The 22,208-nt window shown below is 45.2% G+C and overlaps 1 protein-coding gene across 1 annotated transcript in view; it reads left to right on the top strand.

Annotated features, from left to right (window-relative positions):
- The window catches only part of LOC133277071 (store-operated calcium entry regulator STIMATE-like), a 35,597-nt gene extending 30,571 nt beyond the window's left edge, over positions 1-5,026 (top strand). The window contains exon 8 of the mRNA XM_061468622.1: positions 4,392-5,026. Within this exon, the coding sequence (XP_061324606.1) occupies positions 4,392-4,505 (114 nt within the window). The 3' untranslated portion in view covers positions 4,506-5,026. The remainder of the gene's footprint in view (positions 1-4,391) is intronic.
- Positions 5,027-22,208: the final 17,182 nt, after the last annotated feature.

Genomic DNA, 22,208 nt, shown 5'->3' with positions numbered 1-22,208 from the left:
TTTCTCAGACCATGTTTTGCTGAGATCTTCAATGTGCAGGTCATCTGTCCACCTTGAAATCCTACAATCCATCGCTGCAGTGGATCTACTCTGGTAATGGAGCTACTAAGGGGACCAGTTCCTACCTGGAGCAGCCTATGAGGACTGCCTCCTTCTTGCTCAGTTATGTTCCTGTGCTTCTGGCCCAACAAATAGTTTGGGCAGAGAAGGAAGCTAATGAGGAAATACAGAAGTGGGTGACCTGCTCTTCCAGCTCTGTTTCTTGGCACTGGGCTTTGAGGTATAGCTCCTGCTTCACGTGTCAGTTTCTTAGACCATGAGTTAAAGATGATGTTGGCTGCCTGAGCCCTACAGTTGGACTGACTGAATTTTAGTCTTGAAAGAAGAAAACAAGGGTTTTCTGGGCTAATGCCCTGTTCAAGTGGGGGAATTTCTCCTCTCCCTGCTGCCCACTGGAGGAGGAGGAAGGAGGGGCTGAGACGGTGTCTGTACAGAGCAGTTGGCTGCGGCCATGTCCTGCAGTTTATCAGGGTTCATCAGAGCTGTCTAGCAGCAGGCACCAGCAGCTCCCCATCATGCTGCCTTTTTGAATTTCAACCCTCTGCCTATCTTGCCAGTAGAGATTGTCATTGGTTTCACTTGAGCTAGCAGTTTGTGTTGGCAAGAGGAAGGAGAATAGGAAGAGGGGGCTGAAGTTAACCTGTTAAAACCCCACACTCAGTGTCCTCTACAGGGACAGTGGGAAAACTCAGCTTTGTCCTTGGCTTGGTAGATGAAAGAAACACAGCAACCAGCAACCTTGACTTACTGCCTCGTTGGCTGCACTGTGGACAAAAGAACTGGCAGCCTCTTGTGGCCTTTAAGGCTGTTCTGGTGAGCCACAGATGTGGTGATGGGCTCTTGCTTATATTGGAGCAAATACTGAACTTCTTTACCCTGAAAGGGACAAAACCTCCCTGTTTAGGGCTGGAAGATTTTCACCCTTCCTTCAAAGGCAGTCTTAAGCTTTCTGTTGTTACAGATAGATGTTCACAGTCTGTTTATTTTCCTTCCCTCTCGTGGGATAGAGAAAGATCCCTCAAGGGTGTCAGCCTGAATCCAGTGCTGTTCAGGCTGGGGAAGTGCATTCGTCTGTGGGGCCCTTATTTCTCCTTTGTGCGTGTCCTGCTCTTGACCCGAGTCTCCTTCCCTTGCCCTGGCAAGTGCCAGTAAAATTTAGATGTTATCAGAGATGTCTTTGTTTCCTCTGCTCAGGAAAACAAATTTCATAATGTTGTGTTTGATCTTTTTTGAGCTTGTTTTGTTGCTTTGGTTTGGTGTTTTCTCAAGGGAGGGGGATGAGTTTCTGCTCCTTTCCTGAAGGATTACATTATCGGAGACAAGCCTTAAAGCAAAACTTGGTCTGATAACAGTGGTACTTGTAAGACCCATTGGGGTGAAACTAGAGGCTAGTTTTAAGGTTGGAAGGGAAGCTAATACACTACGTGAGGACCTGCCTTTGGTCAGTATGGAGTTCAGCACCTATCCTCATCCCCTTTGTAGGAGCTGTGACTTCTGGCATTCACAAGACTGAAGATGCTGATGAATGCCAATAGCTATGTTGCTTGTTTTTAAGTATTGAAAAATACTCCAAGAGTGAGTTTGACTTGCTTAGTGCTTAGCTGAGCTGGTTTTTAAGTATCTCCAACTCAGGGTGAACTCAGATGCCTGCTACTTATGGGGAAGCTGAATGAAGGTGTGCGTAGAGGTGCCTCTGGAAGGAAAGCATCCCACTTTTCAATCTTACTGACTCATGGCATCTCATGTAAGCTCTGATGCAGGAGGGTGATGGGATGGTTCTTACACCTCCACCGGGCTGGTGGGACTTAACGCAGTGGGGAAATGGCCCCGGAGCTGCTTTGTTTAACAGCTCCCTGTCTGTCAGTCTCTTCCTCTGCCACTGAGATGGCTTGGTTACCTGTAAGGTTTGCTTAGATGGAGCACCAAAAAAGTAGGCAGCCTCTTCTCCCAACAGGAGTGGTTGGCAGTGCATGGGCAGCCCTGTTTCACTACCATGACCCGTGCTGTTTTGCAAGCTGCTGGCCTCCTGGTGTGGGGAGGAATGCATGAAGTATTTTGAGGACTGCTGAGTGAGACAGTAACTCCTTGTCCCGGGACTGGGAAACCATGGCCTATTCCCTGCTGTGATCCCGACCTGGATGCATCTGCAGGGAAACTGCCTTGTCCAAGTTCTGCTGAAGTCTCCCAAACTGGAGTTGGGTTTGAAAACAGTGTCTGAGGGTATGTCCTGTGACTGTCATAGTGATGAGATGCTGTCGTGTGATGAAACTGCCTTGGGGGATTGTAGGAAAGTTACATGGAGGGCTGTAGGCTCAAGCAGCTTCCTACAAGCTGTATGGTGGGCAGGTAGCAGCCTGAAGGGGTCTGGATGTGCAGTGCTTAGTGCTTGCTCAGTCATCTACACTTGGCTGTGAGAGGATTAGAGTTTGCTGCTGAAACCCACCAAAATTACCTGTTCATCAGGCCCCAAAACTCATCTGTTGCAGGCCATCAGTTCAGTGAGTTTATAATGCTGTGTGACTAGCTGCCTGTGTTTTCAGGTTCCACAGCATCACAATATTAATGTGATAAACAGAGGAAGTCTTTACTTGGGAAAGATGGAAACTTTCCTGTGTGTGTCTTGAACCAGCAAAGAATTCATTGAGACCAATGGCGAAGGACAAGAATCTGATCCGTTGCTGTCCTTTGAGCATCTTAAGTGCTGCTGTGAGGATAACAACGTTAGATGGAGGGGCTGGAGTGTGCACATGAGGGTGGTGAGGAAATCTTCCCCTGCGGCTCTTCTGCTCCTTTGAAGCCATTGACTCATTGGAGTTTGTTTTTCCTGTTTAGTCATTTTGTTCCTGTGGTAACTGGCTTCGTGGTGCTGCCTGAGTGCAAACAAGTGGAGGCCACTGAATTCACAACTAGGCATGGAGATAGCCACAGATAAAACTAATCCCCTATGCTTCTGGTTTTGTGGAACGCATAGTGGGCTCTGGGACTGGTTGAGCTGTTAGGACAGCCTGCATGTGGATGTGCTGGGTTGAAAGCCCATGTAGCATCCTTGCCTTGTGTCTCTGAGCTGGAAGGCTGCTGTGAGTCAGGCACAGGGAGGATTCACGGTGCATGGGTTTGGAGCAAAGTGGTACCTGCCCCTTGTACCTGCATCTGCCGTGACCTAATGATGCTGTTTGGGTTCTGTGGTGGGGAAAGGGCTGCTGGCATTGCTTAACTAGAGAAATAAAACTGGAGACCCTTGACTGGGCTGTTAGACTTGTGCCCCTCTGAGCTGGGAGCTCTGGTGACCTGGCCAGGTTTCTGATGTGGATGACTAGTGTTTACCATAAATCCCATGATTCAGCTGAGGTTCTGAGCCCTGCTGGGCATGATAAAAGATGTAGATGACTGCACTTTATCTGTGCTTTGAGGCAGCTGCTGACAGGGGTAATGGCAGTAAGGGCTTCTTTTGCTCAAATCTGGGTGTTTGAGGTAAGAGGGCTAGGATGGTGTTGAGCAACCAACAGCCTGTCCAGCCATGAATATTACCTATGTGAACTTGTCCCTCCAGCCTGCTGACTGGAATTGGGCTTCAGCTCTTCTGCAGTCAGTGCAGCCATACCCCAAGTAAAATCCGGCCTCTTTCCTCTTCCAGATGATGTGGCTGGAGGATGTCCCACCCGTGGCTCTGCATTGTGCGAAGGCTCCAGGCCGGTGGCAGCTCAAATGAGCTTGTTGAAGTTAGCTATTGCGAGTGTAGGTGCTCCTGGAGGCCATGGGCAGCCTTTTGATCACGCAGGAAAGCTGTGGCCTTTCTTACCTGGAAGGTGTCAGTGCTCTGTTGTGGTTCCCACAGTTCAGATGGTGCCAGCTAGAAATAAGATGCTCCAGTCTAGGACACCACTCCTGATCCTGCTGGCCATGGCTGCAGCTAACCCTGTAGCTCTGCTTGCTCTTCTGGCTGAGCTCTGGAGACGGCCAGCAGCTGGGACCTGGAAAAAGGTCTGCATTTGGTACAGCTTATTATGAAGTACGTGGCCTGGTTTTTATGTACATCTCCACTGAGGATGCAGCCTGGCCTGAACATGCATGTCTGAGTCCTGTCCCATGGTAAACAGCTTTAGCTGTCTGAGGTCCCTTCCAACCCTAATTATTCTATGATCATCCTGGTGTCTGCACCCAAATCTGTTGTTGGAGATATGGTCAAGATGACCTTCAGCACTTAGCAATATGCCAGAGAGGATTAGATCTTGCAGCATCCCCCTCTAGGGATGCTTGGCCCCTTCAGCAAGCAGTATCAAGAAGAGCTGAGAACTTTCACTCCTTCACCATGTCTCTGTTCTCCCTTGCAGGTTTTACTCTCTCCAGACATGGATTTTGATCAGTCTGAAAGCGACCAGGATGTTTCAGTACTGCAGGGAACAAACCAGAAGATGAAGCAGCCCAGCTATCAAGTGGTCATCTGACAACACTGAGACAAGGAAGGTGGAGGGAGGGAAACAGCACTGTGATCCTCGAGCTGGCCAAGGGAATGCTAGCTGATCCTTATGGATCTGCAGAGATCCTTTTGCCTGCCTCAGCTATACCTATCTGCAGTTGTCTCTTTGGGATGGTATCTATGCATCCTGTACAGGCTTGAGCAGCATCTGCTTTACCTGTGTGATCCTAAGACACACCCATACAGGCACGTTGGGGTTAGGGCTATGGACATGTACTTCCCCTGGCTGGCCAGCTGGGTGTAGTTTTTTGTCAGGGCTAGAGTCTGAAATCAGGAGATTGTCTGCTTTTTTTAATAGGCAAGGAAAAAGATCTGTCCTGTGCTACCTGAACTGTGACACTTTTATATGCACAATACTCAGAATAATTGGTTTGCAATATGTATTTAAATGCCTTGAATTGGAAAGGTTGTTTCAGTGGATCTGATGCTTTTTTACTGTTTTATAAGGGAATGCAGTAAATATCTGACTGAAAATCTTCATAAATGAAATGCCTTCATGTGCTTCATGTTTTGCAAAACCCTAACGCTGTGAGGATGAAGGGGATCTGCTGGAATTTTTCCTCACCGGCTCCTCTCAGGACAGATTATCTTTCTGCAGCAGGACTATCCTGGTAAAACTGGGGAAGAGCTGAGGCCACAGTGCTCTGTTTCTGTACAGGGGTTGTACGAGCCGCTTCAGTGCAAAGACCTGATGCTTCAGCGTGTGCTGGATTCCAGACTTGGCCGGACTTGGAGACTGATCCCAGCTGCTGCCTTATAAGTGGGCATTTAGTGGGCAGTAGAAGTTGACTAATTTCCTTTTAGCTAGTTTAAAATAAAACTGATGCTGCAAGGGCTGGAGCACTGCTTGAATGGAGCCAGGCTGAGAGCTGGGCTGGTTCAGCCTGGAGAAGAGAAGGCTCCTGAAGGGGAGACCTGAGAGCAGCTCCAGTGCTTAAAGGGGCTGCAGGAAAGCTGGAGAGGGGCTTGGGACAAGGACCTGTAGGGACAGGCCAAGGGGAATGGCTTTAACCTGCCCGAGGGGAGACTGAGATGAGCTCTTAGGCAGAAGCTCTTCCCTGGGAGGGTGCTGAGGCGCTGGCCCAGGGTGCCCAGAGAAGCTGTGGCTGCCCCATCCCTGGCAGCGTTCAAGGCCAGGTTGGACACAGGGGCTTGGAGCAAGCTGCTCTAGTGGGAGGTGTCCCTGGCCATGGCAGGGGTTGGAACTGGATGAGCTTTAAGGACCCTTCCAACACAAACCAAATCTCTGCAGGACCTGATTTGAAAACTAGATCTGAGGAGTCAAGTGAAGCGCTATTAACCAGCCTTCATCTTCTGGGGGTAAAGTAATGGCCTCTGTCAGGGCTGGGTCATCCCAGGTGTGGTACCTCTTGCTGTCAGTGTGAGGTGCGGTGCTTTGCCCTGGCTCTTTGTTAACATACTGTATTCATCTATAAACACACAGAAGTTCAAACCGCTTTGCAGCTCTCCTGGGAAGGGAGAGGGAGCACAGAGCAGTTGCACAATGTGCTCGCAGGCTGGGTGATAAGACCCAGCAGAGTCCAGACAGTGAATAGCCCTCAGGGCAGGGCCTGATCCAGGGTCAACTGAAGTGATAGACCCAGCTGAGCCATAGATGGTTCCCAGAAGCACTGGGTGGGGATTAGCTTTTATTTTCCCTCCTTCCCTTGTGTTTTCCCAAGGAAACATTCCTTATTAAGGAGTAGAAAATAAAGGATTTGGGGTTTTGGACTTAGATGTATTTAGACTTTCAAAAGCTGAGCTGAGAGCATGTGAAGTCGTTTGGGTTTGTGTGAGTTCTTTGTCTTGCTTCCCAAACTTTAAAGTTTGAGTAGAGGAATTCGATGCAAGTCAAAGTCTTGTGTGTCCTCAGTGAACTAGACACGCTTGGTTACACTCGCAGCTGCTCAGCCTTATACTGTATTGCTGGAAATGAAGTAATTTTTTGTTTCTTACTTAAGGGTCAGAATCCTACATCAGATGGCTTTGCAGCATGTGCCATGCAGCTCTCTGAATACATTACTTATATTGCTTAGTGAAATCAATGCAACTTTTGCTTGTTTGACAGAGTTCTGTGCTGATAAGGGCTGGAGTAACTCGTCCTGTTTAAGGTCTTGGCTGAGAATAGATTAAACCAGTTTCCCTATTAGAAATTAGTTTTGTTCTTGCTATCGTGCTGCACAGAGCAGTGCTGCAGTATGTGAAGAGTGCAGATTCGGGCACAGCAATGTCCTTGTCCTAAAATGGAATGTGACATGATCTTCATCTTGGCCCTTACCTAAGGCTGGCTGGGAAGGTTCCCAACAGGCAACAGCAGGGTAAGTATGATATGGGGGAAGGTTGTCCCTCTTGAGCAGTGCGTGGCCAGTGTTGTTTCAGCAGCCCTAAATTCAGGAGTCCCGTTCCCTTGTCTGAAACGGTGGTGTGCAGTCGTTTCCATTGCACTCCGAGTGATTGCTCAGCCCTCATTCCTCAGCCATCTGAGCAGCTTGCAATGCAATGGTTTGCAGTCTTTAACCATATCAACTGGGAAACTATGTGCTCTGTGACACAGTTGGAGAGGAGAAGCAGCATGTGCCTGTATGTGTAGTCATTGCAGTGTGCTTCCTTAGAGGTCCCTAGCTACCACAAAGGGTTATGAGGACTGATCCTGACGTGTTCAGAGAGAGAGGGCAGTGTTGTGATGCTCACTTTATAGTTGGGAAAGCTGAAATTTGCAGTCCAGGACCTGTGCCTTTGGCTTTACTGCTCTTGGGGCAGCAGGAGCACAAACTCTGGCTTCTCGTATCCTAATCTACTGCGTTTAAAGGCTCAATCACTCTTTTCTGTGTGGTTAAATTCTCTGTTTAATGTGTGACTAGAACTTTAGGGTCCATTAACCTAACACGCTTGTTGCTGCCTACCACGTGTGGAGAGGCTGAGGAGCATCACTGACCTTTAATTTTCGACTGAAATTACTTCAGTTCACAACCTGTTGTTAACTTGTGAGTGGGTCTTTCAGCCATACAGTAACATGAGCATGTCCAGCAGCATAAAACATACATAACCTTACCTTCAAAGCTCATTTTATCTTCTCCAAATGAAAGCTTCACTGCAGTGTTCACTGTAAAATATTTATTGTGAAATAACTGGAGCCTAAAATGAGAACTTGGGTATATTGCTCCAGGTGCTTCATACAGCTGGGAAGTTGGACTTGATTATTGTTCTCTTCAGGCCCTGGAAGAAGTATGTTTCCTTGGCTGGCATAGGAGGAAGAGAAGTAATGATGCACCTGAAGCATTAGCAACATGCGTATATGTATATATACATATCTATATACAGATGAGACAAGAGGAGACCTTAAGCTAATCAATCCCCTTAGCAACACACTTGAACAGTTAAATGTGGGAGGAAAGTAAAGATTTCAAAGAAATTTCTTCAGTGAGGACAGTATGAAGACGATGGGGCTGTCTGTAAGTTCATCATCACTGTTGTCTGCACCCTGTTCTAGTGATATGGGAGGTTGCTTGGAAATGATTATCTCTCTTTCCACTCTTTTCTTGGCTGGAGAAGTCAACTTCACAGATGCTCTTTCCCATCTCATTTTTGGCCCATGTGCATGCTGCAGAGCATTAACCTCTTGGGTTATTGCATGCCTTCATTTCTCTCTTGTAGGAGAGCTAACATAGCTGGCCTAAAGCAGTAGGTTTTTTTATGTTCTGTTCCCTAAGCTCAAGCCTTGCCCTGAATAAGCATTTTCCAGCAATTAAATCTAGCTTGTTGCTTTTAGCTAGTTCCTTTTTTGCTGCAGTACACGGTGTGAATAAGCAACTATGCTTGCTGCCTGCTCTGCTGCCACAGGGCTAGCAGTACAAACCAGAAGACAAAGCAACTGGAAAATCACCACCCCAACCCCAGTAACAATATGATTAACTATAAAATATTAAATATGAAAAAATTAGTAAAAATTGAACCCATTTCTGTAGCTCTCTGGCAACTCTGTTTCCTCTTAACACATGGATATCATTTAGTTCCTGGGGATGCTTCCACACCCACGCTCTTTCAGCTCTGGAAAGGCAGAGTATATATGAACTCAGTTTGGCCTTGCCATCTAACCGTCTTTGTAAGTCCTCTTTGGCTAAGTTCTCTATTAAAGAAACTTGCTTGTGGCTGATCTATAGCATTATTCAGTGGTGCCTCACTTTGAAATAGACCACAGCCTTGCAGTTTGGGGTTGGAGGCTTGCACCACCTGCAGAGGGGGTGGCTGGCGGACCCTTCCGTAACCTCCTGCCTGCTGTGCACAGATTCCTTCAGCATAAGGAAGGAGAAGGAGCCAGGGGAAATTGGGATGAAATTATTTTACAACTTGGAGTAAATAAAGACCTTCTCCCTGATTAGAAAAGCAGCTAGAAATGTCTAAGTTCAAGATGCTGTTTGTAGGGTCAAAAGCTGTCCTGAGGGCTGGTTCATCATCTTTTAGAGAACTTAAATTTCTGCTAAGCAGAAGGGATGCTTATGGAGGTGGCAGCCCTATTGGAAGCTCACAGTGGAATTTGTTTCCCTGAGGGAGTCAAGGTTCAAGCTATCACTAAACCTGCAATGTTACATAAATGAGATGCTTCATGGAATGGGAGCCTGTACCACTCCTGTTGCTGCTTTTTAAGCATGCAGCCTGTGCACTGAGACAGCAGTAACCCACATGAAGGTTTTCACCACTGTTTTAAGGGTCTGCAGGGGTTTCAGAAACATCATGCTTAGTGGTAAATCCAGACCTCATCCTAATAACCAAGAAAGCAATGCTGTCTTGTGGCCTGTTGATTTGTAAGGTTTTGACATCTTTGTTACCTCTTCGATGCTAATGGGGCACTACAGATGAATATCCAGCCACCTCTCCTTTTGTCACCTCTTTGATGCTAATGGGAGATGAATATCCAGCCACCTCTCCTGTCTCTCCCTTCTCCAGGGATCATGGTTGGAGCAGATGCTCCAAGTTACAAAGCATAAACAGAGGACACCCAAGGATGTCTCTCTAGACAGGCACTGTGCTGTATGATCTCTGCCTCTCTCTGTGTGACTCACCAGCCCCTGGGTGTATTGCACAGATCCCTGCATGAGTTAATTTTAAGGCCAGCAGCTCTCTGCATTGCTTGACATGAGTCCTCGACCACTTCTCCCCTCATTCCTATTGGGAGAGCACTCATGCTTTTACCATGTCTTCAACCCTTACACACAAACACCCCAACCTCCTTGTCTTCAGGAATTTGATGAACTACATCCATCTAGCATGAAAGAGAGACAGCTGATTTCCAAGGGCAAAAAGCCTTGGTTTCTTTGGCACCAAAAAGTAAAGAAACCTTCATAAGTTGCCTAGCTCTAGAGGCTTCAGAAGGGAGCCACTGTCACACACGCTGCTGCAATGCATGGCTCTGGTCCGTCTTAAAGGCTGTTACTTGTCCCAAAGCTAGTCCCTGTGTCAAAAGGATGAGAAGCCAAATAGTCTTGATAGCTCCCATCGATCAGTTTGTCTGCATTGTTTTTGGCAGACCAGCACTCAACTTCCTGCTGGCCATTGCAGATCCTCCTCTGCTTCCATACCACAGGAATGAGCTGTCCCTTCACTTTCAGGGTGTTGGTAGGGTTTGGCTTCAATGCTTCAGTTTGATTCTGACCAACCTGCTGATGACTTGTGTTTAGAGATTCCTGGAGAAGTTTTAAGTTCGTGGTTCAAGAACTGACCTGCAAGGCAAGATAAAACGGAGTCCGTGACTGGCTGTTTTGTGCCATGTTTTGAGGGTTCTTCCTGTATGAGGTTCTAAAGAGCTTCTCTGCAATAGAAAGATGAATCTAAGTCCTGCAGTTCTTTTCTAAATCTTACAAACACAGAGATTAGAATAAAACCCTATTTCCTTTTTCACTCATCAAGACACATTCGCTTTTTGAGCTGCTAGTAGTAAGTTCCCTCTGTGGATCATGATTACTAGAGAATAATAACTCGTACAATGCCCATCAGCAAGAAGAAGGAAGATCTAGGCCTGAAGCCCCAAGTTTTCCTGGGGACAAGCTCTTTTACGCCAACCATAAGTGTGGATTTAGAGGTTTGTGCATGCAAGTGGCCTGAATCCAAAACCCCACTCCTGAAGGATCATTGGCTTAATCTGGGGGTACATGAATGGACTATATCTTCAGTCTTAGGGTTCTGCACCTGTACATGGCCATAAACAACACTGCTTTTTGTTGGCAGAAAGAAATCAACCATCTAGTCATTCTCTGAGCCTACCTAAGTCCTAGTTGCTCTCAAAACGTGGACATGGCTTTTCTTTCCCTTCATGCTTGAAAGAAAGGGGCCACAAAAAGTACCAATTTTCTTAATCAGGCTGTTCTGAATTAGGGATGCTGTTAAAGAATCTCTTACTGGGGCCTTATTCAGGGTTCTCGTGGAATATTTGGTTTCTATCTCTGTATGGGGACCATCAAGCATGTGTATTCTAATGACACCTGTATTAATCAACCACAAAAAGACTGGAAATGTGAAAAACGGGTACAGCCACAGAGCTAGGATAGTAGGACATAGCTCATACAGCAAAAGATGGGAGAAGAGTTTGGGATAATAACAATAGAGAAGATGTTTGAGAGTGGACACAAAAGTCTCAACTGGGAACTTAATCCCCACCTGCACTGTTCATTCCTGTCTCTGTCCTTTAAAACTGTTTGGAAGGATCATTTTTGTCTGGTTTACAGCTCTGAACCCAGGAACTTGTTACCTACCCAGTAGCCCATGGGAAACAGAAGAGAGGCCTTTACTGTTGGAGATGTAGAACCCCAAGTGATTCCTCTGATATGGGGCTGGCTGCTTGTAACGGTGGATGAGGATGACAAAGCTGATGGTGTCTCGTATCGTCACAGTGACGTTGGAATTGGCAGAGATGGACACCTCGAGGCTGCTGCTTTGCACAACAGCCCTCCGACCACAGGACAGAAGAAGCCTTTCCCCATCATCCAGGATGATTTTTTTGGGTGTGATCTCTAGGTAAGATAAGTGGCTTATTGTTGAGGATAGTGATGGTGCTGAAGTAAGTCCGATGCTTCGTGCGGCCATTGGGTGGTGCAGGAGCTCCAATTAATTGCCCATTCACAGTTACACCTTGTAGGAAAACAATCAGTAAGTGGAAGCTGAAATCAGGAACAGGTATATTTGTCTCAAAGATACAGACCTTGCAACTGAGAATATGAAGATTCACCACCTCATGCTCGATTATTTCACCTAAAACAGTATAACCAGTCTATCATAAGCTGATTATTTTATACAGAGCACCTAAGTTTACCCAAGCTCAGAAATACTGGGAGGTTCTCCCAGCCCCATTAGTCCTGACATTGTGTACACAGCGCTACAGGATAGAACCAGCTGCTTCACAGCACAGTCACTCCCTAAGTTCCAACCTTAGATCCAATTATGATCAAGATAATGATGTGCAGGGATTTTGAGCCATGTAAGACAAATACTTATCTTCCTGACTGCTCTAGCCTGACCAACCATGGCATGATTTACCTAAACTACCTATTTGTTGATGCATAGCACATCGCCTGGGCAAACATACCAGATCTTGGTGGACTAAGAAAAGCTGCTGGCAGTCCTGCTTCTCCTCATACCACAACTGGCACAGGGACTGAACTTCTAAGGTACTGGGGTGTATGTGAACGCTGCTGTCTCAGAGCATCTCAGGGTGGCAGGCAGCTGCGGTTTGATGTCCCTTTCTAGCTGACTCCTAAGAAGCAAATTAGCCTGGGAAGCCACAGAGTAAAGGTTATTACCTTGGGCAACACACTAACACTGAGCAGGACCTACAGAGCTCCTTCTCAGTCCTGACCTGCAACCGTCTGAGCTGAAGTGCTGAACCTCCTCCCTTCAGTTTCCTGGCTGTGTAGGGAATCCAGGTTCTATTTGTGTCACTGCAGAAGAGTACACCCTGCACTCCTGAGGGGTTATTTCCAGCCTCACCAGTGCTGCCTTTCCTACTTCCCTCAGTTTGCCCCAGAAGAACTGCTTTTGAGTAGTCTAAGGTGCAGATCCCACTGAGTCAAATAAAGTTTATATGCCTATGGTAAGATTCCCAATGATTTTAATGACTTTTGTGACTTGCTGTCCATAAGACAGTGTCTCACTTCCCACAGGCCTCTGGACAGCTACTAGACAGTAAACAATAAAGGAGGAGACTTGTTGCTAACCCAAGCTATGAGCAGTGAGATGAAGTATTTCCATATCCCATCATTGCTGGGGGGGGGGTGTCTCTCATTTCTGTCTTCATAGACTCAACTTGCTAGTGCTACAAAGTCTAATTTCCTCAAGCTTATTCTGCTTTTGAGCCACAAAATGACTGAAGTGGTAGAACAGAGTCTATGAAAGAAGTTTGCCGGGAACTGGATCTTATTCACTAAGGCATGAATACAGAAGTATGGAGGCTAGACCACTGCCAAGCAGAACAGAATTCTTATAATTTGATTGTGGGGTTATTTATCTCCTTTGTAAAACAAATCTGTGCATTGTCTCTGGTTTTGACACCCCTTCCTCCCACAATTCCCCTGCTTCAGGACATAATCTGCTTATTAGCTGCCCTGCTTAGAATTCCAGATCAGATCAGACCCCAGTTTGGGCCCCTAAGGATCAGACTAGCTTGGGCAAAGCAGATCCTGAATAGTGTGGGTTTTCTTAAGGCTGTTCATTTTAGCCTATTTGGATACTTCACTCTGTCCTGAAGCAAAAAGCATTGCAAGTAAAGAGGTAAGTTCCAACAACAGAGCAATTCTGGTGATTCCAAATCTTTTATTTGCCTGTTGCGACTTTGTAACTAGAGAGCTGATAAAGATGCACCATCAAAGTAAGGCAATGTCTCCACACCAGAAAGCTGATCCTCTGTGTAATCTCTCACATGGAGGCAGCTTGTGCAAACACTACAGGCAGGATGCAAAATGCCTGTGGCTGTTTGTTCAGCTGTTGTAGGACTGGTCAAGTGCAACCCCCAGACCATACTGGGTTCAATGATCCCAGGAGGAATTGAGCTCTCCAGTCTAGCTGGACTGAAGAGGTGCAATGGTTCCCATGCGCTCAAGTGCATCTCTTGGCTGTTTATGTGTAATCGCTGTTCCCTTGATTTCAGTCAATGAAGACCTGAAGTAGGAAAAGTTTGGATACATATAAAAGACAGCTCTTTCTATTATTAGGTATATACTCTGTTGGCAAACACTTCTGTAGGTGAACTGTGTATGTAACAGTGACCAGGTCTCCTCCTTGCTTAGGATAAAGTTGGAGGTCAGTAAGTGCAAGTGAGCAGTTTGCCTCCCTTTCCAATCTGGCTGATTAGAGACAGGTATGCACCATTTTTCCATTGCCTGCCCAGAAAAACACCTTTTTCTAATGTCCCTTTCTTGCCTATGAAGCACCTTGATGCTCAGTCTGGTTGCCAGAGAGCTGGTCTTACACTTCAGTTTTCCTTCACAAATAGAATCATAGAAAGGGTTGGAAAGGGCCTTAAGATCATCTAGTTCCAACCCTCAAGGAGCTGCTTTACTTGGCTGCTTACCAGATTCCTTATGATCAGAAACCAGTCAGAGGATGTCCCCTGGTTCTCCATTGATACTGAAGCAGACAGAGAACTTGCCGGAGGGGAAATCTGTGACAAAGTGAGGGTCTCCATCAGCTGAGAAGACATAGAAAAAAAAGAGACACATATTAGAGACTTACACAAAACTGCAATGTCCAAAAACATAACAAAACTGCTTTGAAAAGTATCTTTGTCCCTGTTTTTTCTCCTAGTTTGTTGTTTTTAGAGGGCTGGATGGAGTTTGCCAGGAAATGCCAAGTTTTGCTTTGTTTTTTCACAAAGATCTGTTCTATTTTGGTTTGGTTTTCTCACGGAAGAGGTTGGGGTTTCACTGGAAACTCAAACCCCAGAGCAGTCCCATTGAAAATCAGGATATTTTCTTCCTCGAATATAATTTCAGTGGGAGTTATCATGCTGAGTTGTATACCACTCCATACTTTGTCAGCAGGCTACATCCCCGACAGCACACAGAAATGTGTCTTCTAACCAAGGACTGCTGCATGGACACACCTCACACTGAACCTTCCTGGTCCTCAGTATCAGATTAGGGCAGTCAACAGCAGATACTAAACAGTCCCACAGTCTTAATTTTCCAACAATCCTTGATTTATCAGCTAGCAGATAGGTGTCATTGCTAATAAGACAAGCCCAAACTTTAGTTTTTAAAGTAAATTTGACCTTATCCAGTGAAATTCAGGTCAAAACTCTTGAGCTAGGCTTATTCTTCAACATTTAATGGTTTTTGACTAGTTCTAGCTTCCTGTTCTCCCCTAAAATCTATAGAAAACTCAAACATGAGTATCAAGTGTTGTAGACCATCTGCCACGTTTCCTTACATTTCTCATTGCTGATCCTCTGTGTGTTTTGGTTTTGTTTTCATTTTCCTCCCTACTCTGCAGGTCTAGTAAGTAGGATTGTGGCTGATCCATTGGGATGGTTATACCACAGTGGCATGCAACTGAGATTTCCATAAATCAACCATGATTATTAAAGGCATGAAAACTGGCACTGACCTGAGGTTTTGGAGATTTTAATTTTCTGTTTTTCTTGCTGTCTCTGTATACCTAGAAGTGAGGAAGGAAGGCTGTTACAATTCCTTATTGAGCAGCAGAAAGAGCCATAGCATAACAATGTCCCAAAATTATTCAGCAAGACTATGGGCATATTCCTGTCGCTACTTTAAGCTTCATTTAGAATACCAGTTTTTCTTCAGTAGTTTCTACAGAGCAGTGAAGTGCTTCAAGGGGTTGAATCAGCTTCCTGAAAGGTTTGCTTAAGGTTACCCAGCCCCTAATTAGCAAAATCAATATAAAAATCTCACCTGTTTACCACCTCTCAGTTCACTGGCTACATCATCCCAGTTGCCAAAGTCAGCAATGAGGCATAACCTATGTGAAAAGATTTCTTACCAGTACATGGTTATTTCCTCTCATAGCTGGCGGTGCTTTGTGTCCCTGCGAACTCTGCAATTTTTCCCCAATACCATCAGTAGAAGGGCCGATAAACTCCCCTGGAGCTAGTTCTGGACAGAGCCCAACCTCTCTCATCTTCAGAACACTGCAGGGAGTAACAGAATTGTAAGTCCGCATCACTGACTTGGCTTTCTCTGATACATGGACAGACTCCACAACTCGTTAAAGTTGTGAAGTAGGTATGAGCACTAAGGCACATGGGGGATCATGCCTCCAAAGGCATGCGCACCTCAGCGTCGTTTCCCCCCAATATTTATCCTCTAAAGTTATACATATGCATCAGGTTACACAATACATATTCATGTCCTATCCCCGCTTCGTATTAGAATGAGCTAAAAGATCCTTTGCACTTGTGCAGTGCCTCCTGGTGGTCGTGGGCGAGGATCTCAAGATGAAGTAAACGAGTCTTTCTCGAGCCTGCAATTTTCACCCCTGGTTGTTACGCATGCTCCCTGGAGGCTTGGTCATTGTCCAAAACGCAGAGCAAATTTCAGCCGGCCTGCGTGTCCAAAGGATGGGAACCAAGTCACTGTCCCTACCTCTTAACAATAGCCATGTCCTTACATACTGTTCTAGCATACACAGCGAGTACGATATGCATGAACGAGCAGTAATATTGTTAAGCAAGCGGCTTAATCCTAACCCCCCTGTACACCCTTCACATCAGTCCCCCCTTTTCTATAAAGTTAGTAAATTCTTTTACTAATACATAGATTCTTTTCTTAGAGAGCTTTTATGAAAGGTATCTTTTAGTGCTTTACCATGTGCATTTGACAAAGAAGTTAAAATCGCCACTCGTTGCAACATCCTCCAATTCCAAACGAATAACACAATAGAGAGCATAAAGTTTATACCAACTAATATTAAAAGAACAATGATAGGGTGAAGTAACATATTTAGAACACCAGTCGCAGTGGGTGACCACCCAAAAAGTAGATCCCACCAGTGATGACTTGTATCTTGTCTCTTACTCTTTGTAAGACCCTATTTATTTCTTCCGTATCATGACGAGTAGTAACTAAGGTTTTCTTTCCATTTTCCTGTACTTCTTTTAGAATGTCAATCAGGGTGTTTTATTAATTGTCTTACCAGTGTAAGATTCATTCCAGTGGGTGTGGGTGACAATTCATGATATATTGTATAATTAGATTCTATCAGTTGATGGGATATAACTGGCGCTAAGTATGTAAAGTCACACTCAATTATTTTGATAAAGTTACAAATACAAAGATTGGAAGAATTTCCAACAGTGATAATTTCATCATCATATATCGTCACAGAAACACAAGCAGTTCTGAAACAAACACACCCCGGGCCAATATATACGAGTACAGGTTTTTTTGAGTATTGTTTGGATGGACTTCAAAATGACAGATGCCTTGTTCTGTACTGAGGCATATGTCCTTAGCATCGATTGTGTTTCTTCTCGAGCTTTTACAGTTCTAGTTGGAAAGGCTTCTGGCCAACCTGAAAAAGTATCTGTTAATACCAACAAATATCTATAACCCCCTTTTCTTGGCAGTTCCGTGGAGTCAATTTGTCATTGTTGTCCTGGCCCATTACCCCTCCCAATTTGGCCTATCTTTGGCCTAGGGTTTTTTTTTTGGAATTCATTTGGAGGCAGAGATCACATTATTGAGTTACTTGGATAGTAGCATACTTGGATAGTAGCATACAGGTTTCCAGCTATAATTTTGTTTATTAAATCTTTATGCAAGGCATCCACCCACCCCCCCCCCCCATGCCCACAAGTGTGTTTCTTGATGTTCACTCCTTACTAGGGACCATAACAAAGGGGAGGGGATAATTATTTTTCCCTGTGTTGTGCTAGCCCACCCTTCTTCATTGAATGTTCTGCCTTGGTCTGTGATTAATTTCTGATCTTCCTTATTATAATTTGGTTTACCTTTCAGGGAAATTTTCCCATCAGGAATTAGGGGCTCTTCAGTTGTTATCTCACCTTTTGCTGCTTCTTTTGCCTCTCTGTCCACCAGCTTATTTTCCTCCTCCAACTCTGAGCTCACCTTCTGGTGTGCCTTGATGTGTATAATTGCTACCTTCTTAGCCAGCTGGACCGCTTCCAACAGTCACACTATTTCTTGTGTATGTTTAATGTTTTTCCCTTGTGAGGTTAATAGTCCTCTTCTTCCCAAATGGCTCCATGTGCATGCACAACCCCAACTGCGTATCTTGAGTCTGTATAGATGTTTATATTCTTTCCGTTTGCTATTTTTAAGGCTCTAGTCAGAGCAATCAGTTCCGCTTTTTGTGCAGAGGTGTTTATTGGCAAAGGTCCAGATTCTATTACCTCTCTGCAAGTGGTAATTGCATATCCAGCATGTCGTTTTCCACTGATGACATAGCTGCTCCCATCAGTAAACCAGGTTTCTACGTCATCTAAAGGGGTATCCTTCAGGTCTGGACGGCTGGAGTATGTGGCCTCAATGGTTTCCAGGCAATCATGGTGTACAGGTTCTCCTTCGTTTCCACTGAGGAAAGAAGCTGGGTTGACAATGTTAGTTACCACTATCTCTACATCACCTTGTTCCACTATGACGGCTTGATATTTCAGGAACCGCTGAGGGGAAAGCCACCGTCCACCTTTCACTTCCAGCACTGCGGACACTGTATGGGACACTAGCACTGTCATTTTCTGGCCCAAGGTAAATTTGTGTGGTTCTTGGATATTCAGCATGACTGCTGCAACGGCTCTAAGGCATCCAGACCATCCTTTGGCTGCTGCGTCTAACTGCTTGGACAGATAAGCAACTGCTCGTCAGTATGAACCCAAGTTCTGTGCCAGTATCCCCAGGGCAATCCCCTGTTTCTCATGGCAGAATAGAAAGAATGGTTTACTCATGTCTGGAAGTCCTAGAGCTGGTGCCGACATCAGGGCGTTTTTCAGTTGGTGGAAGGCTTGAGTGGCTTCCTTTGTGCACTGAAGATTCTTGCTGTCTTTTACGATTAGTGCATATAGAGGCTTAACAATTAGTCCATAATTGTAGATGCACAATCTACACTATCCATAATTCTTTCACCGTCTGGGGTTTTGGCATTTCACATATTGCCTCTTTTCGGTCTTATCCCAGTGTTTGCTGTCCAGCACTAATCTCATATCTCAGGTAAATTATTTTTGCTCTACTATCTGGGCTTTTTTCTTGGATACCCTATATCCCTGGAGTCCCAGAAAATTTAAGAGGCTTACCGTCCAGGCAACACAGGCTTCTTCTGTCTGGGTGGCTATTAAGATGTCGTCTATGTATTGCAATAACTTCCCTTCTTCCAGTGGAGCCTCCCAGGACTCTAAGTCTTTTGAAAGTTGTTCTCCAAACAGGGTGGGACTGTTCTTAAATCCTTGAGGCAGCACCGTCCACATGAGCTGGGTTTTGTACCCACTCTTAGGGCTTTCCCATTCAAATATAAAGATTTTCTATCTGGCTTCATGGAGAGGGAGGCAAAAGAAGGTATCGTTCAGATCTAAAACAGTAAACCAAGTTAACTCTGGTACCAAGCATGTTAATAGGGTATATGGATTTGCTATCACAGGGTAAAGCTCCTCAGTTACTTTGTTAACAGCTCGTAAGTCCTGTACCACTCGGTATGGCCCGTCAGGTTTACCAACAGGTAAAATAGGGGCGTTAAAATCAGACTGGCACTCCTTTAGCAGTCCTAATCGTAGGAAATTTTCAATTATTGGGCACATTCCTTTCCTATCTTCCTTCTTCAGGCAGTATTGTTTAATCCTGACTGGCAGTTTTCCCTCTTTGAGCTTAATCTGTATCGGGGGTGCATTTTTGACCCTTCCAGGTATGTTTGTAGCCCATATCCTTGGGAATACCTGATCCAGTATATCTTCCCTGACTTCTCCCTCGACATGGTTAGTAACCAAAACTAAGCTTAACATCTTCATATACTGTTGATCGTTTACTTTTAAAGTGATCTCGCCTCCTTTGAAAGTAATGGTCACTCCCAAGTGTTCTAACAAATCTCTCTCCAAAAGAGCTTTTGGGAAGTTAGGCATATACAAGAATTTATGAATGCCCCATTGCTTTTTCAATTGGTATTTCAATGCTTTACAAAAATAAGCCTTTTCACTTTGGCCAGTTGTTCCTTTTATCATAACATAATCTTCTCCTAAAGGTATCAAGGCTTTGTTTAAAACTGAGTATGTTACTCCCGTATCAACCAAAAATTCCACTTCTTTTTCTTGTCCCCTAGCTTCACTATAACCAGTGTTATCTGTTAGGGAAGATTCTCCAGGTCCCTGTCAGTCTAGTTCCAATTCAGTCACCGGAGCCACCCCATGGCACTCCCCCTTGGTTTTCCTTTTGTTTCTTTTATTTTTTTTTTATTTTTTTCTCACATTTACCCACCCTGGTCTGCAGTGGCTGCAGATGCCTGCCTCTGTAACAGAACTTCTGGTTTAACCCTTTCTTAACTCTGAATGTGAATGTGCTGCTTGTTGCCAGTGCTTGTTGCAATCTCCTCCTCCTTATCAATATCTGATACGACAGAGGCAGAGGGTGCTCCTCTCTGAAGTACCTGTGACATATAATTTTCTAACCTATTTTTCTGAATACTGTTTTTTAACTTTAAACATCTTTCCCCAATATCACAAGCTGAACAACATCTCTTCATCTAAACTTTCAGTTTTTCCCTGTCCTTTTCCAAAGCCACAATTAAGGGATCTGGCAGAGCTATGTTAATTTTGCATTCAGTCTGTCACTCCGGGTGGTTTCTTAAAGTGCAAAACATATCTGCATACATTACTTCATCCCATTTTCCTTGCCCCCTCAAAACAACATTAATTGTAACAATGTATCATAGCTCAGAGTTCCATTTTTAGGCCATTTTTTCTGATCTTCCAAAGTATACAAAGGTCACCATTGGTTACCATATTTTACCAATGTTTGCTTGTTTACCAAGCCCCCAGGAGACCCAGTTCTTTCCAATGTGCGAAAATGCAACCCAATGGGCTTTTCTTCAGAATTCCCTTGTTTTGACCAGCTCCCATTTTAAACAATCTTTTACAAATCTCTATAGCCTCTCTCTCCCAGTGCTCTGCAAATGCACTTATAAAAATGTGAGAGCACCTACACACAAGTTTTATGATATTCTCAGGGGGTTCAGGAAAATAGTATCTCTGGGTTCTGCAGATCAACTCCTCTGCTGTTAGATAATAGTTTCGGTTCCAACAAAATTTACACTGTCCTAATATCCATGGCAGGTTTCACTGTTTAAAAGTTATTATGCATCCATATGTGAGGCTATAATTCTCTGATTTCTCTTATACAGGCACTGGGGAGCAGACAGGGAACTCTTCTTAACCTTCCAATTAGTCACGGTTTACTTTTGTCTACTTCTCCCCCAGCATTTAAATCAGAAACAAGAATACAAAACAGAACAAATATGCTTCGTCTGTCTCCGGCCACTCTCCTTGAGGAGAACACGGAACCGCGGATCAAGACTCCACACTCGCTTCGTAGCTATGCCACGTCTCAGCCACACACAGAATTCTTGAACACAGGGATCCCACAGACACACACAGCGGTTCTGCTTACCCTTCTCCTGCTTCTGACACAGTCAGTAGCAGGTCTGTCCTGGCTCCCAAAACCTGGGATGCAGTGGAGACCTGGGTCAGCCTGCCTGCCCTTCACCTGCTTCCTACACAGTCATTAGCAGGTCCTTCTTGACTCCCAAAACCTGGGATGAGGCGAAAACCCAGACTCACCCGATCCACCCTCAGGATCGCTAGCGGCTGCTCTATCGGTCGACAAGTCCCCAACCTGCTTGCAAGCCCTACCTGCCAAGGGAAACTATGCTGTGTGCCAAACGTCTCCGCATGCCTTACCAGCAGCCCCGGGCCACACATACAACTATAGGCCCCCTAAAATACAAACCTAAATTCCAAGGCCCCCTAATTACAAACCTAAATTCCAAGCATACCGTTTTTCCGCATCCGGCGCAGGTTGTTGTCTGCCCACACAATGAGTGGACGAGGAGCGGAGCTCCTCCAGGCAAGTGGCCAGGGGCGCCTAGGATGTCCACCACTCAGCCGATCCTGCAGCCGAACAAACATCTCCTGCCTGGCTCGCCAACTTGATACGCCAATAGACTCCACAACACATTAAAGTTGTAAAGTAGATATGCTTTATTCAGCGCTGAGGCACATGGGGGATTGCTCCTCCAAAGGCATGCACACCTCAGCATCGTTTCCCTCTACATTTATTCCCTAAAGTTATACATATGTATGAGGTTGCACAACACGCTTATACATATTCATGTCCTATCCCTGCTTCGAATTATAATGAGCTAGGAAGTCCTTTGCGCTTGAGCAGTGCCTCCTGGTGGTCGTGGGGGAGGGTCTCAAGATGAAGTAAAGGAGTCTTCCTCGAGCCTGAACTTTTTACCTCTAGTCGTTACACATGCTCCCTAGAGGCTTGGTCATTGTCCAAAGTGCAGAGCCCATTTCAGCCAGCCTAGCCATCCAAAGGAGGGGAATTAAGTCACGGTCCCTACCTCTTAAAAATAGCTATGTCCTTATGTCTTGTTCTACCGTACATGGCAAGCACGATAAGAATGAACAAGAAATAACACTGTCAGGCAACTGGCTTAACCTACC

Source organism: Pezoporus flaviventris, unplaced genomic scaffold, assembly GCF_033815535.1.
Source record: "Pezoporus flaviventris isolate CSIRO_AGI_PZ_B2104156 unplaced genomic scaffold, CSIRO_AGI_Pfla_v1 ptg000049l, whole genome shotgun sequence".
NCBI lineage: Eukaryota > Metazoa > Chordata > Aves > Psittaciformes > Psittacidae > Pezoporus > Pezoporus flaviventris.
This window is presented reverse-complemented; position numbering and strand designations above follow the sequence as displayed.